The following is a 15449-nucleotide window of genomic DNA, read 5'->3' on the forward strand; positions in this document are numbered from 1 at the left end:
TAGCGCTCCAATTGCACTAAGATATGGTACTTCAGGATCAAGGATATCTTCATTATCTTCTTTAGGACGAAATTGATCCTTTTTCACATCCAAAGATCTTTCGATCATTGGAGTACTTAATGGATGTGACTTATCCATATAAAATCTCTTCAAGATCTTTTCTGTGTATGTTGTTTGATGAATAAAGATCCCATTTTGTATATGCTCAATCTGCAGGCCGAGACAAAATTTAGTCCTTCCAAGATCTTTCATCTCAAACTCTTCTTTTAGAGTTTTTATAATTGTTGGAATCTCTTCAGGAGTTCCAATGATATTTAAATCATCAACGTACACAGCAATTATAATGAATCCATATGCAGTTTTCTTTATGAAAACACATGGGCAGATATCATCATTCTTAAATCCGTTTTTGGCCAGATACTTAGTAAGACGATTGTACCACATTCGTCCGGATTGCTTTAGACCATATAAAGATCTTTGCAATTTGACTGAGTATAACCCTTGCGAATATTCATTGGATGGTTTAGATATCTTTAGTCCTTCAGAGACTTTCATATAGATATCCCGATCTAATGAGCCGTATAAATAGGCTGTTACCACATCCATTAAATGCATATGCAGTTTATGAGATGCAAATAAACTGACCAAATAACGCAATGTTATCGCATCCACTACAGGGGAATACGTTTCTTCATAATCTATACCTGGCCTCTGAGAAAAACCTTGTGCTACAAGTCGAGCTTTGTAGCGTACAACTTCATTTTTCTCATTTCGTTTTCTCACAAATACCCATCGGTATCCAACAGGTTTTACATCTTCTGGTGTAAGGACTACAGGTCCAAAGACTTCACGTTTTACAAGTGAGTCTAATTCAGCCTTCGTGGCTTCTTTCCATTTTGGCCAATCATTCCTTTGTCGACATTTTTCGACTGATCTTGGATCAAGATCCTTATTTTCATGCATGATATTCAATGCCACATTATATGCAAATATTTCATTGACAATTGTCTTATTTTGGTCCCATTTCTCTCCTGTAAAGACATAATTTATTGAGATCTCATCATTTTCACAATTTTCAGGTACCTGAACGTCTTCTGGCGTTAACACTATATCAGAATTTTGGACAACTGCAGGTGTCTTTACTATGTCTTTTTCAACAGGAATTGTATTTACCTCTTTTCTCTTTCGAGGATTTTTATCTTTGGAACCGACAGGCCTGCCACGCTTCTGGCGTGTATTTGCTTCAGTGACTACTTGTCCTACTGGAACATTAATTCGAATTAGGGCATTTTTCGTTGGTATATAAGATTTGGTCAGGTTAATTATTTAAAATTTTAAATATAATGAAATTAAACCGAAACCGAACCGGCGTACACGCTAGACAAAGAAACACAATGGATAAGAGATCCGAAATTTCTAGATCAAACGAAGACAAAAATATTATTGTTTTCTCTTTTCTTTTAACTCCAAAAAATATATATGTAAAGTGACAAGAAATAAAAGTTGCAAAATAATTGAAAAACACAAGTCGAAAAGAAGGACATGTGGGATGGTTGGAGTGGATACAACGTTAACATGTAGTCCACTGCATGCGCAATAAATAAATAATTTTTTTTAGCTTATAATTCTAAATAATTAAATAAATAAGGTAAATAAACAATGAATTAGTATAAATAATAAATAATAAATGAGTTTTAAGAGTTGTTATATGAATAAAAGAATAAGGATGATATGAATGATCATTATTCCCCAAACGCTCCCTTAACCCACCCAAACCCCGCCGGAAATCCAAAATCCCCAATCGTTGTTATTCCTCAGATATTTTTCCTTTGATTCATGTGCTTCTTCTTGTTTGAGTTTGGAGAGCCCTAAAATCCCTTACGATTTGATTCGAAAAGATTGCGATTTGCGAAGTAAAGGGTGGGTTATAGGGTAAGGGTAAGGGTGAAGGGTAAACTCTGCTTTCTCAACAAAAACAAAAGGAGAAAAATATCTAGGTCGAGAAAAAATGGTGGTTTCCGATGCTTCCAACGGCGGTGGCTCTTCGTCTCCGCCACTGGTGGTGGAGCAAACCAACACGCTTGGGATCACGAAGCCTATCTCTCTCGCCGGTCCCACCGACGCCGATTTACATCGGAACGCCGAATTGGAGAAGGTAGGTTTTTTTTTTTTATAAACAATTTTATTTTAATTGAATTGCTTATTGACTTCACGTTCATGCTTTTGATTTGGTGGGGAAAAAACCTTTTTTTTTTGGGGGGGGGGGTCTGTTTTGTTTGGTTTTTCCTAGTTTCTGCTTGATTCGGGACTCTACGAGAGCAATGAAGAAGCTGCCACCAGGAGAGAGGTTCTTCAGCGCCTTGATCAGGTTATCAACTCCTTCGATCTAATTGTAGATTACTGTTTATTGAGGTGTTTCTTCAATGAGGGGTTGTGGAATTTGTGTTTTGTGTTTTATGTTGTTGCATGTCGATGAATGATGAACATGTTTTTGAACCTTGATAGATTGTTTTCTGATGCCCTTTCTGGCTATGATTGGGGTACTGTTTCAACTTTGTAAAGTTCAAAGTTTTTTATTTTTGTTGTGTGACAAAGTTGACCTGTGATGTAGACTGTTAAAAGCTGGGTGAAGCAGTTGACGCGTCAACGAGGCTATACGGATCAGATGGTTGAGGATGCCAATGCCGTTATTTTCACTTTCGGTTCTTATCGACTAGGGGTGAGTATGAGGTGTAACTTTCTCCTGATTGATTCTTAGTGTAGTGGTTGCTTTTGGCAAAGAATTGAATCGAAGGGACAATTTTTTAACTATTCTTCTATTAGTGTATAATGTAGTTTATCTAAAAAGGATTTTTGGTGTATGATGTGCTTTAATTCAAGGTGTGCATGGTTGTCTTTATTTGATACATCATATGAATTGGCAATAACATGATTTGACAAGAATTGAAGAAGTTTTAGATCAGTATATTGGATGATGACTTTATGGGAAGGGTTATATATACCAATATAAGGCTTGTTAATCATATTACAGAAGGGTATTTAATGTTGTTGGGAATACGTCTGAGTATAATTTATCCTGGGCTCTCTTTCTTCTTGAGCTTATCACTTAACTACTTTTATAAATATATCTATAGCCACCTCTCCAGAAATAGACATGTCATGTTTTATGGTTTATGCCGATGTCTAAAAATTCTTGAGTTCCCAGGTTCAGGTAGTGCTGGAGTCCTAATATTGTTGGTTTGTTTGTACCAATAGTCATGCTTCACTCATTGTCAGGAAAATGACTGACGGATGATGACCTCAATTGAATTTCATTTTTAATGTTATGGTGGAATGTCTTAATCATTGTGCATGAATGTTAACAGTTTCTTCTCCACACTTTCCCAGTTCTTTTGGTTAATTTGTTCTCGTAGCAAAAAACTACTTTTCTTTTTCCCCAAATTAAGTAGCACAACTAGCAATGTAGTCAAAATATTGTTGGATAGTACATTGTTGTCGTCTTCAAGTCACTGTTCCATGTAAAATTGGATATATAGCAAAAATTGAATTGTTTGCAGGTACATGGACCAGGAGCTGACATAGACACTTTGTGTGTTGGCCCTTCTTATGTGAATCGGGAGGTGATGACATGAAGTTGGTTGTGTTTTTCTTAATTTACTGAAATCCATGGAATTATGGGATATCTTAGCCAATATTTCACTTGTTTGCAGGAAGACTTCTTTATCATTCTGCATAACATCTTGGCTGAAATGGAAGAAGTTACTGAACTTCAACCAGTTCCAGATGCTCATGTCCCCGTAATGAAATTCAAGTTCCAGGGAATATCTATAGATTTGCTTTATGCAAGTATATCTCTTTTGGTTGTGCCTGAAGTAAGTTTGGTAACCTTATTTAACAGGGCTTTATATTGACTGCATTTTTGTGGGCAACAATTTTATTAAAATCACTTGTCTTATTGTTAAGAATCTGAGGGCTTCCCTAAGATAAGTACCAGCATCATTTATTAAGTCGAGCTCAGTGATACTTTGGAAAATTGATGCAATGATTCTTCTCGTGTTCTTGTGTGTTTCTAAGAGAAACATGATCCTTTGGTTATTCTTCCCCTTCAGAGTTTTTCATCTCCTCTGTTAGAATCTATTTTTCCTTTCAAGCTGGCTCACATTTGATATCGTTTTCAAACTCATTTATGTACAGGACCTGGACATCTCACATGGCTCAGTGCTGTATGATGTTGATGAACCTACTGTTCGAAGTCTTAATGGCTGCCGGGTGGCAGATCAAATTCTTAAACTTGTTCCAAATGTTGAGGTTAATATACATGTTTTTTGGTTTGCTAATTGATATTTTAGTAGATTTAATTCTCTTTCATCTTATTAATTTGATAGTCTGTTAACCCTTGACAATGATAGCACTTCCGAACCACACTGAGATGTTTAAAGTTTTGGGCTAAAAGGCGTGGTGTTTATTCAAATGTAAGAGAGCTACACTGAAAATCTTTGTAGTTCGCTATTTACTATCATTAATGGCAATAGAATCCACGTTTTTCTTTATTATATGCTCTATTCAGGTTACGGGATTCCTTGGAGGCGTGAATTGGGCTCTATTAGTTGCTCGAATTTGCCAGCTTTACCCTAATGCAATCCCTAGTATGCTGGTTTCTCGATTCTTTAGGGTATATACACAATGGAGGTGGCCAAATCCTGTCATGCTGTGCACAATAGAGGAGAATGAACTGGGTTTCCCAGTTTGGGATCCTCGTAGAAACCCGCGGGACAGATATCACATTATGCCAATTATTACTCCTGCATACCCTTGCATGAATTCCAGCTACAATGTCTCCGCAAGCACTCTTCGTGTTATGAAGGAACAGTTTCGCTATGGCAACAAGATTTGTGATGTAAGAGGTGTTATCCCATTTAGTTTTCTTTTTTATTAAAAGAATTTGTGACTTTTTTTAATAAATGGCTTTAATTGTAGGAAATTGAGCTCAATAAAGCCCAATGGAGTGCACTTTTTCAGCCATATTTCTTTTTCGAAGCCTACAAAAACTATTTACAAGTGGACATCCTTGCAGCAGACAATGATGACTTGTTAGCATGGAAAGGTTGGGTAGAATCTCGATTGAGGCAGCTCACCCTGAAGGTACACCACTGTTACTATCTTATACAAATTTCATCTGGTGGGTTTAGTCCCCCTCTCTTTTCCCAACCAAAGAAAAATGAAAAAGAAAAGAAAAAAATGTATGCTTGCACCTGTTGTAGTTTGTGGAGGATGGATGTATTTAGGATTTTAAATGTGACCAAAGGCAATAATAGCCTTTTTTTTGTGCCAAGGTTCAGTCTCTTAGTCCATATCTCTTTTTGAATTTGACATACCTACCAAAAGGGGAAAGGGGAATATCTTATCTAGGGATATTATGACAAATTCTATTAATTTTATTGGTTATACATTAATGCATGCTGTCTATTTCTAAGCAGATAGAGCGGGATACAAATGGGATGTTGCAGTGTCATCCTTACCCACATGAGTATGCAGACACATCCAGACATTGTGCTCATTCTGCATTTTTCATGGGCTTGCAAAGAAAAGAGGGAGAAAAAGGTCAAGAGGGACAACAATTTGATATACGTGGAACGGTTGATGAATTCAGGCAAGAAATAAATATGTATATGTACTGGAAGCCAGGGATGGAAATTTTTGTTTCCCATGTACGTCGAAAGCAGCTCCCTTTATTTGTATTTCCAGATGGTTACAAACGCAATCGGATGTCAAGGCACATAAGCCATTCAGCTGAAAAAATGGGTGAGGATGCCGCAAAGTCCAACCTAGGGTCTTCTGAAAGAAGTGTCAAGAGGAAAAATGACCATGAAATGTTGGATGAGAAGCTAGGCAAACCAGAGAAGAGGGCCTCTATCAGCCCGCAGAGGCTAGTGTGTGTCTCTCCAGAAAGTTGTTCATCTCAAATGAGTATTGATGGTACCAAAGGGGTTAGGTTAGCCAAGAATGCTGGCACCAAATGCGAAATTAAGTCATCTAATGGACTCCTAGAAAATGGAATAAGTACTGAAGGAGCTTACATGCATATTAGTGAAACAGGTGGTGTTCATCCCAAAAATGATAGTCAGAACTCAAGGTGTTCAGAAGTTCAGAATGAGGTAAGCTTGCTGAATCACTGGAGCAAACCGTCCTGGGAATGTTGTTTGGTTCGTTGCAAGTTCCTTAATAGAAGTTGGTAATCTATTTCAGAATGGAGTCAATAGGAACAAAGCTGGGGAAATGGATCTGGATTGCTTGGAAAGTGCAGAAACTGCATCTTGCAAAAGCTTGTCAAACTGTAAAGAGAGTGCTGTTGATATGGATCAACGACTAGACAATACTCATAATTTCCAAAGAACTGAATATTCAGATTATGTACCAACTGCGAGCTCCCAGGCCCTCAATTGCGAGGTGAGTTTCTTCACTTGAGGACTTTTGGCTTAGAACTGTTGTTGGATGGCAGTGAAAAAAACTGGGAAGTCTGGGAGGTAGTGAGAGTCGGGAATCTTTGCAGGGTGATGATGATTGTGTGGCACATCCAGATCAGTTCTGAGAAGTGGGTGTTTTCATGGAAATAGAGTATTTCAAAATATCATGACCAAATTGAAGGTTTTGAATTGTCTGATATCTCTGTTTTCTCCATAATAAAGATCATCTAATTTAGAACACTTCTCAATTCTTTGCTTAAATAGTAGGAAATTGAACTTTATCTTACCTGGCCTTTCTGAAGAATTGTTAACTTTTTTTTTTTGGGGGGGGGGGGGGGAATTGGCAACTTAGTATTAACACTTAACAATTATGGCAGTCAGAGTGTTCTGTTCCTGTTCTCTTCATGTTTTGATAAACTGTTTTGCATTTCCCACTTTTCATTTTTACATTGTATGTTTTCGCTGTTTGTTTCAAGATAATTTGAACGATCGATTTCCATGGCCATTGAATTTCTTAGTCAATTTTCTGACTGGTGAATATGTGGTCGCAGGTCCTGCACCACTATACGTGCTATGTTTCCAGTAACTGCTTAAGAACCTGACTTGTTTTGTGTATAGAGACTCCCAGAGACCGGACTTTACCTTTTTTTTTTCCTGTTGAAATTATAGTTTTACAGCCAAGTTTAATGCTTTATTGGATTACTAATCATTAATACTCTCTATTCTCTATATTGTGTATAGCGAGATGTCAGACTTGGAAGTGTTGTATAAATTCAAGAAGGGGTTAGGTCAGAATCTTTGCAGAAGCTAGTAAAAGGCATGCTTTTTCAACTCATTCCAACGTGAATAAGAATGTGTTTATACTGTTCTGTTTGGTTCTGGTTTTTTCTTTTGTAGGAAGATGAGTTTGAATTGAATCACATGACATTTGGGAGGTGAATTGCTGAAATTATTCATAATGCTATACCTTGTATAACTGTGCTGGGGATGTTGCTGTGCTGAGATAATTTGAATGGGACTGAGGCTGTTTTGGACCCTCGAGTCAGCTTGAAGAGAAATGATGAAAGGAGAAACAGATTGGGGTTTTGGGGATGGCACTGTGTTGATCGTTTATGTACATAGATGAAGAGCATGATGGAGATGCCTAAAATGGTCACATCCTGTTGTCTGTGAAACATGGTCTAAACTCATGTTCAGAGCTCTCAATGTCTCAAAAATCCTTTTAACATATTTACCTACTTTGATTTTTAAGGAGTTGGAACTTTGTTGTTTTCCTTTGCGATGTGGTTGATACATCGTGTAAATGTAGTTTAGTAGTTTATTTTGGGTAGGTGGTTAAGAAGAAAAAATGCTTGGCGGAAGATTAGAAATTGGGGTGGATAAATCTGTTGATGAGTTTCTTTGGTTTTTCCAATTTAGTGAACTAGGCTTGTGAAAATTTGTATCACTCATCATTAGTGCTTCTAAACATTTCGTTTCTGAGTACTTTGTTGTTCATTTGATGATTCTGAAGCCTAAGAATTCATATTATAGGTCATAAAACGATACATTTTGAATGATATCCACTAAATCAACCTTGCCAATTGTATTTACGGAATAAAGCTGAATGTAAACCATTAATAGACTTGACGATTATAATATACATTACATTTTATGTCTTGGGATTATTCTTAGTGTGGATTACCCCCGTTACACACTATACAAGCGGCTTTCTTCGTTCTCGCTTGTAACATTACTGTCCTTGTAACTGGCTATGTACCTAGCATCACTAAGTAGGGGAGTTATGTCAAAGTCAGTTGCCACTCTCTTACGTGAAGAACCTGGGTGACAACACTGACGAAGAACTTGCAAAATCTCCCTTGTAGAAGGCCTAGATGAGGGTAATGAGCTTGTGCAAATGAGCCCTAGTTTGTAGGCAGTAGTCATATCTTCCACGTGGCATGTTTCTTTGATATCCTCATCTAAGGCATCAGCAAGACACTTCCCCTCACTGTATTGCCTCCATGCCCAGTCAACTAGGCTGCTTCCATCTTCTCCACATTTAGGCTCTCTTCCAGTCACAAGCTCTAGGAGCACAACCCCAAAACTATATACATCGACTTTCTCATTGATCTTGCTACAATAAGCATATTCTGCAATGCAATTGAATCAACGTTAGATTACTCCACCAAAGTATCAGTTGACTTAAGTTTTCAATTGGCATTGTAAGATATAAATTCATTCATTTATTTCTAGCCAACAGAATCAGTGTTTGAGAAATAAGCATTTTATGACCAAGTTGTGACAGGTCTTGTTTACCTGGTGGAATGTAGCCAAAAGACCCTGCTAAAGCAGACATGGTGTGCAGCTCCCCTGGCTTTAACAGCATCGTGGCGAGTCCAAAATCTGCTATACTAGCCTTGAATTCGGAGTTTAGTAGTATATTGCTAGACTTAACATCGCGATGGATGATTGATGGTGAGCACTCATGGTGCATGTAACATAGGCCTTGTGCAGCTCCAATGGCAATCTTCAACCTCGTTGGCCAACTCAACACTGCATGAGTCCTGTTGGGTGTACTCAAACCAATTGGTGACTTTTTATTCTTTCCATGTAGCCATTTGTCAAGGCTATGATTTTCCATGTACTCGTATACAAGAAGCTTTGAGTTCTCACTTGAGTAGCAACACAAGAGTTTCACTACATTAGAATGCCTAATGTTGCCCAAGATTTCAACCTCAGCCATAAACTCTTTCTCCCGCTTGTGATCCACATCCCTGTCACTCCAAATCTGCTTCACAGCAACATACTCACCTGGGCGATTTGAAGCGATCCGGTAAACTTTTCCAAAGCCTCCACTTCCAATAAGGTTGCTGTCTGTCAAACTTGAAAAGAGATTAATTTCTGTGAGGTCAAGCCTCTGGAATGAAGTGAGCCTCCATGTTGAAAGCTTACGGCCACAACGCAGCTTTTTACCCCGTTGCTTTGTCAGCTTGCACAATGCCAAGAGGGCAGCGGCTAACAATACAATGAGGATGACCCCAAGAATCAAGGCAAAGATTTTTTTAGATGAATTGCTGGAGTGGGATGAGGTTTTAGTCAAGCAATTAGATAGATTGACTTTTGGATCATAAGCACACAGATTGGGATTGTTCAAGAAACTACTTTCATAGGCGAGGTTGTTAAGCTCATCTGGTATGTTCCCAGAAAGCTTATTATAGGACAAGTTGAGAAAAACAAACCTCAAGTCGCCTAACTGAGTTGGTATTTCACCAGACAACTCATTTTCAGACAAATCCAAGTAAACCAGACTAGGAAGAGTACTCATAGCTAGTGGGATTTGACCTGAAAGGTTGTTTCTTGATAGGGTTAAAGTGTTCAACGACTTCCATGAAATTATGTCGGATGGAAGCGTACCGGAAAGTTGATTCCCATCAAGCATGAGAGTTGTCATCTGAGAAATACCGGTCAATTCTCTTGGAATCTCACCGGAAAGCATGTTGTTTCCTGCCTTAAAAACCACAAGATTCACAACAGAAGAAACACCAAGCAATATTGGACCAGAAAACTTGTTGTCTCTGATCTCCAACCTTGTCATACTCCGGGACAATTCTCTTGGAATCTGACCGGAAAACGAGTTGTTGCTCAGCATCAAGCTCTCAAGGCTCCTCGAAGTCCACAAACTCAAAGGAACCTCCCCTGAGAACCTGTTATTGTGAAGCTGAACTGTGACAAGAGAACTACAATTCCCAAGCCATTGAGGCAAGTCACCACTCAGATCATTGGAGAAAGCCACCACACCCCTCAGAGCACCGCCGTCGCACAAATGCTCCGGCAGCCCTCCACTCAACTGATTGCTGTCAACCTCAAACCCCACCAGCCTCGAATGCCTGCCGAATTCCGGAGGCAGAGTTCCATTCAGTTTGTTCCCAAAAACACTAAAATTACTAAGCTTTGGTAATAATCCTAAACCATTTGGAATCTCACCACTCAACTGGTTATAATACAGCAGCAAAGCCGTCAAGTTGTTCAACTTTCCAAAATCTTTTGGTATAGAACCTGTCAAATTGTTCATGCTCAAATCAACTCCAGCCAGGTTCAAAGCTTGCACCGAATTTGGTATCTCACCAAACAACTTATTGTGGTACAGATACAAAAACGTCAAATTTCTTAAAGAAAACAAGCTAGTAGGAATTCTCCCTGTTAAGTTGTTCATTGACAAATCCAACTTTTCAAGATTCTCGAGTTTCGCGAAATTCTGGGGAATCTCTCCGGTCAAGTTGCACTGTCTCAGCCACATGAACTTCAGGTTCGTCAGGTTCCCAAAGTCGACCGGGATCGGCGCAGGGGCAAGACGGTAATTAAAGGCAAGACCAAGGATTTCCAGATTGGAGAGGTTTCCGATTTCTTTTGCTAACGTTCCGTTGAAGTTGTTCTGGAAGAGGTGGAGGGTTCTGAGTTCCGGAAGGTTTCCGATGGCCGGAGGAACGTCGCCAATGAAGCTGTTGCCGCCAAGGTTGAGGTACGTTAGGGTTCTGAGGCGGTCGACGTCGTCGGGAATTTTTCCGGCCAGGTAGTTCTGTGAGAGGTCGAGGTAGTTGAGATTGGAGCAATTGTAGAGTAAGGTCGGAAACTCACCGGAGATAGAGTTGTTGGAGAGGTCGAGCTTCGTGAGGTTCCTGAGGCCGTCGCATATCGTCGGCGCCGGGAGGTTCTTCACGGTGATATCCTTATTGGCGAGGAGAAGCTCCGTGACTGTGCCACCGGCGCACCGGACTTCCTGCCACCCGCACGGAGACGACGACGGCGACGGTTGCCATGATTGTAGTGACGGCGGATCGCCTAGTTGGCGTTTGAAGGTGAGAAGGGTGGTTTGTTCGGTGGTTTGTGAAATGACATCGGAGGACAGTGTGAGGGTAAGCAAGAAGAAGAAATGTAGAGAGAACTTGCGAATGCGGAGGGGTATCTTGGACATTTTGTGTGTGGCGTTCATATTTTTTGCCGGGAAGTCAACGGGGGAATGTTTGGTCAAAATTTTAACATCTTTCTTTCTCTGTCTCTCTCTTTATACGCTCTGAAGAAAATGTTTTGAGAATTTGTGTATATAATTACAAGATTATAATCATTATATATTCTTAAACAAAAGACCTGTTGATGGGAACTATTTGATGAAAATGATTGAAGGGAAGACTACAAATAACTTTGGTTAATATAAAGAGTTTCATTCAAACACGAGTGGTTGAAAAGTGGCACGAGGATAAAAATAATAATGTGATATCTCATAGCTCATAGGCCATCGTTGAAATTTCTCACTAGACTTTAGTTAGTTAAAATTACAATCAGTATTTATTTCTCTAATTTCCTTTCTACTTTATTGTATTTTGTTATGTTCTAGATTATTATCTATTGTATGCACTAATATTGAACTTGCTGTACTCGGGATATTTTATTTGCTTCTGAAGACTGAAGAGGCCAAAAAAGGTGAAACAAACTAAACTAGCAAGTGAAGTCAACCTAAGTAGACTGTTTTGTTTTACATTAGAAATAAAATAACCTAGTTAAGTTATGGGGGAGTGTAGAATTAGGGGTTGGCAATATATATCCTATCTATAAATATTCAATTCAATTTCATCTGGTCGGATATGGTAGGGTGTGTGTTGGGTAGGGTGCGGGTTGAGCCTCATCATCCCTATTCGACCAACTCGTATCTTATATATGCATATATTATATACTTATATATAAATATATTTCAAGTGGATATTGAACCAAAGACCTCTCACTAAATACAAAAGATCTTTAGTCATTAAAAGAATATCATTAATTGATAATTTAATATTTTTTTTATATAAAAATCAATTCTATTTTAAATTATTACCAAGTTATATAATAATGTTGCATTTTTTTTATAATTCGCGGATAGGATCGGATACCTGCAAGTTAAGAGTGGGTAGAATTAGGATTGAGATATTCTCAACTCACAAATAGTGTTAAAATTAGCTTCAAATTCTATTCTATCCTACCCATTATCGCCTGTACTTAGAAGCATGCGGTTTCCTATATACCAATGTGAAAAATCAGGAGCTATGATCAAAAGAAGCTGTTTATTCTGTTGTCCAAGTGCGGTTTATGCTTTCTTTTGATACAATATTTAGTTGCATGAAATCATGAACACATGTTTGTCTTCTAATTAAATCATATTGGAAAGTTATGGTTTATTCTTAAATTTCATTATTAAGTTCAAAATCCGTTAAATTATTTATTTCTTTATCAATATGTTATTTTTTAAGGAGTGTTGTCCAACTTTTGATAAAAAAAAACGTAAATATTTATTATAAATAAAATGTAGATGTTTATTATAAATAAAAATAAATAGTGTAAGAAATATTTATTAGTAAAAAATGAATATTTTTACTTCTATTTTAATAATATTACTCTTATTTCGACAAATTTATGCACACATATAATGTAAAAAAACACATATGTAAAGTAACATTATAAAAAATAAAAGTGACAAATATCTATACTTTTATATTATATATAATGAAAATATGAAAAGAGTTAGTACACAATTTTTTTTAAAATGCCATTTATTTTAAAAAATAAAAAAAGTAATCAATATATAAGTTAATACCTACTTAATTAATATACTAGTTGTTAAAATAGTACTTGATTTTTGTTATTAATAAAATGGTTCCTAAAAAATTTTAAAATTTGACAAGCGTACCTTCAAATTCGTCGAAGTACATTTCTGATTAGTACAATGCTGACATAACTACCGTATTTTAGTGACCTGGCAAATCTCTCCTTCTCCAACCTACTCCCCTTTTATGTTTTTTATTCTTCTTGGTTACTAATTTAAATGTGTTGGTTTCTAGAAAAATAATATGCTGATTTTAAATGAACAATTTCAAATTACGTGATACGACCAATCATTTAAAATTGCTCATCTCTCTTATTATTTCAAAACCATCCATCTTCCCTATCATTTGAAACCATCCATATTCCCTTTTAAAAATCGAGTATAAATAAACAAAAGTTATTAATTTAAAATTTAAAATATAAATGAGATATAAATTAATTAAAGTCGATCTAAATAGTAATAAAATATATCGATTTTTATTTTTTAAATTTATCCAAATTAAATTATTAATATTTTTTATTATTTTCAAAAATTATATTTTTATATTTACAAATACATGTCTATTTACAGCGTAAACGAAATAATTATGAATTTATCTCGTTTACACGGTAAACAAGATATGTATATTTTTTCAAATTTCACATATTTTGTTTGCAAACGAGATAAACCCAAATAAAATTAGGACTACACACGGATTGGATATAACCTATAATTCTATCCTATCCGCACTGCATTCATCGGATACGATATCCACATTTTTTCATGTCGGATCGGATCAGATGCCGGTATATCCGCATAATTAAAAAAAAAACTGTTTTACGACCCTGTTTGACTGTTTTTACAAAAGAGTTATGCTACGTGTACACTAAAATCAGTCACTAAAGTCAGCCACCAGTATAAAATACATGCTAGAATACAAATACACATTGAAAATAAATTAAACTACACATGTATTTATACACAAATACATTGGTGGCTAATTTTAGTGGCGGATTTTGGTGTACAAATAGCATTTTGTTTACTACAAAAAAGGTCCAGAAAAATTATTTTTTCACCTGTTTAAGTCTATTTACTCCTAAAATATTATCAATAAAAGTTCATTTGAATAAAAAAAAAAAACAAAATACAAGATCTAAGTTTAATTATTTTATGTTAAAGTACAACATAAAAAATTAAAAACAAGATATCATAAAATTCATAAAACAACACATTAAAATTCATATCACATTAGAATTTACTTTCTTAAACTATGTTATTTATATGAGACGTGCAGATATGCGGATCAGCGAATCGGATCCGCGGATATTACTGTCAAATCCGCAATCCGATCCTACTATAGTGCGGATTGGATAATATTTGCAAAATTTGGATCGGATACGGATAATTACCGCGGATATGCGGCTATTATCCGATTCATGTGCAGCCTTAAATAAAATCATATCTTAACTCGTAACAATCTTAATTCGTTGATACTGTAAATAAAATATATAAAAAAAATAAAAATTACTAAATATATTACAGATTATCTATATCCGTAAATAAAATATTAAAATTATTTATTTAAAAAAATCCTAGATATAGGGCATATACAAAACAACAAGTATAAATGTTAATTAATAATTACGAAGAAATTATTCACAGCATAATCCGCTTTTCTATAATGACTTGTGTCAAAAAGTTGACGCAATTGGCTGATTTTCATTTACTACTTTCCCTCCTTACATGTAAAAAAACATAAGCACTAATCTTCAACTTGGCTAGACTTCGTAGCATCATAAAATGCGATTATAACTTTATTTGGGGTTCTGTAATTATAATAAGTTAGACTATTAATCAACTTTATTTAATTCTATATTTTATGTTTGATATGGCGTATCTTCGATCGTCTTTGGTTTAAAGGTTTAATATATAATTTATCTTCGAACAAGTCAAAAAGTAGAAAAAGTAGGAGACTATGGCATTTCCCAAGCTTTTTGAATTATATTTTATAAAGCTCTACTACAATAATACTAGTTTAATTTTAATTATCTGAAATTTACATATTAAAATAATAATAAGTAATTGAGAGTTAATAATTAATAAATAAATATTCGTAAAATTAGTTAGTAATATCTCTATATATATGACTTAGTTTTTGTATCAAACAACAATAATAAATATATATACAATATCAATTCTTTTTATATCTTTTCTTAGATTTAACATTGCATAATAATCTAATCTAAATACTTTAAATATATAACCAATTAAGTAGTGAGTATAAAAATTTAACAGGCAAGAATAATGTTACTAAAAGAATAAAAAATTACTAAAAAATGCTTTAAAGATATTTTTTAATTAAATGATAATTTTTGTGCTCAAATAAG

The 15449-nt window shown here is 35.8% G+C and overlaps 2 protein-coding genes across 4 annotated transcripts; one reads left to right on the top strand and one right to left on the bottom strand.

Moving 5' to 3' along the window:
• The first annotated feature begins 1555 nt into the window (after positions 1 to 1555).
• Positions 1556 to 7949, top strand: LOC112766172 (nuclear poly(A) polymerase 4). 3 transcript variants are annotated; one of them, XM_025812049.3, is made up of 13 exons: positions 1686 to 2155; positions 2291 to 2368; positions 2612 to 2719; positions 3558 to 3620; positions 3711 to 3872; positions 4195 to 4308; positions 4410 to 4472; positions 4568 to 4897; positions 4978 to 5142; positions 5478 to 6155; positions 6247 to 6447; positions 7206 to 7281; positions 7362 to 7949. In XM_025812049.3, exons 1-12 carry the CDS (start codon positions 2009 to 2011, stop codon positions 7233 to 7235), a joined length of 2139 nt encoding a protein of 712 aa, XP_025667834.1. In that variant the 5' UTR covers positions 1686 to 2008; the 3' UTR covers positions 7236 to 7281; positions 7362 to 7949. The 3 variants fall into 3 exon arrangements, with proteins under 3 accessions (XP_025667832.1, XP_025667834.1, XP_025667833.1); XM_025812048.3 differs by having other exon boundaries at positions 7206 to 7252; XM_025812047.2 differs by having other exon boundaries at positions 1556 to 2155; positions 7206 to 7949.
• A 103-nt stretch (positions 7950 to 8052) lies between these two features.
• LOC112766171 (uncharacterized) lies at positions 8053 to 12636 on the bottom strand. The gene is made up of 2 exons (XM_025812044.3): positions 8763 to 12636; positions 8053 to 8596 (listed from the first exon to the last, which is right to left on the bottom strand). The coding sequence occupies exons 1-2, from the start codon at positions 11434 to 11436 to the stop codon at positions 8154 to 8156; spliced, it is 3117 nt and encodes a 1038-aa protein (XP_025667829.1). The 5' UTR covers positions 11437 to 12636; the 3' UTR covers positions 8053 to 8153.
• Between the last annotated feature and the right edge of the window lie 2813 nt (positions 12637 to 15449).

Source organism: Arachis hypogaea, chromosome 17 (assembly GCF_003086295.3).
Source record: "Arachis hypogaea cultivar Tifrunner chromosome 17, arahy.Tifrunner.gnm2.J5K5, whole genome shotgun sequence".
Classification (NCBI taxonomy): domain Eukaryota; kingdom Viridiplantae; phylum Streptophyta; class Magnoliopsida; order Fabales; family Fabaceae; genus Arachis; species Arachis hypogaea.

What these genes read in the sequence shown, in the direction of transcription:
- LOC112766172 (XM_025812047.2), top strand. Translation starts at nt 2,009, where the DNA reads ATGGTGGTTTCCGATGCTTCCAACGGCGGTGGCTCTTCGTCTCCGCCA. An exon ending in AACTTGTTCCAAATGTTGAG is followed by an intron (nt 4,309 to 4,409) that starts GTTAATATACAT and finishes TGACAATGATAG; the next exon opens with CACTTCCGAACCACACTGAG. An exon ending in CCCAGGCCCTCAATTGCGAG is followed by an intron (nt 6,448 to 7,205) that starts GTGAGTTTCTTC and finishes TATTGTGTATAG; the next exon opens with CGAGATGTCAGACTTGGAAG.
- LOC112766171 (XM_025812044.3), bottom strand. Translation starts at nt 11,436, where the DNA reads ATGAACGCCACACACAAAATGTCCAAGATACCCCTCCGCATTCGCAAG. An exon ending in TTTTGGCTACATTCCACCAG is followed by an intron (nt 8,597 to 8,762) that starts GTAAACAAGACC and finishes ATTGCATTGCAG; the next exon opens with AATATGCTTATTGTAGCAAG.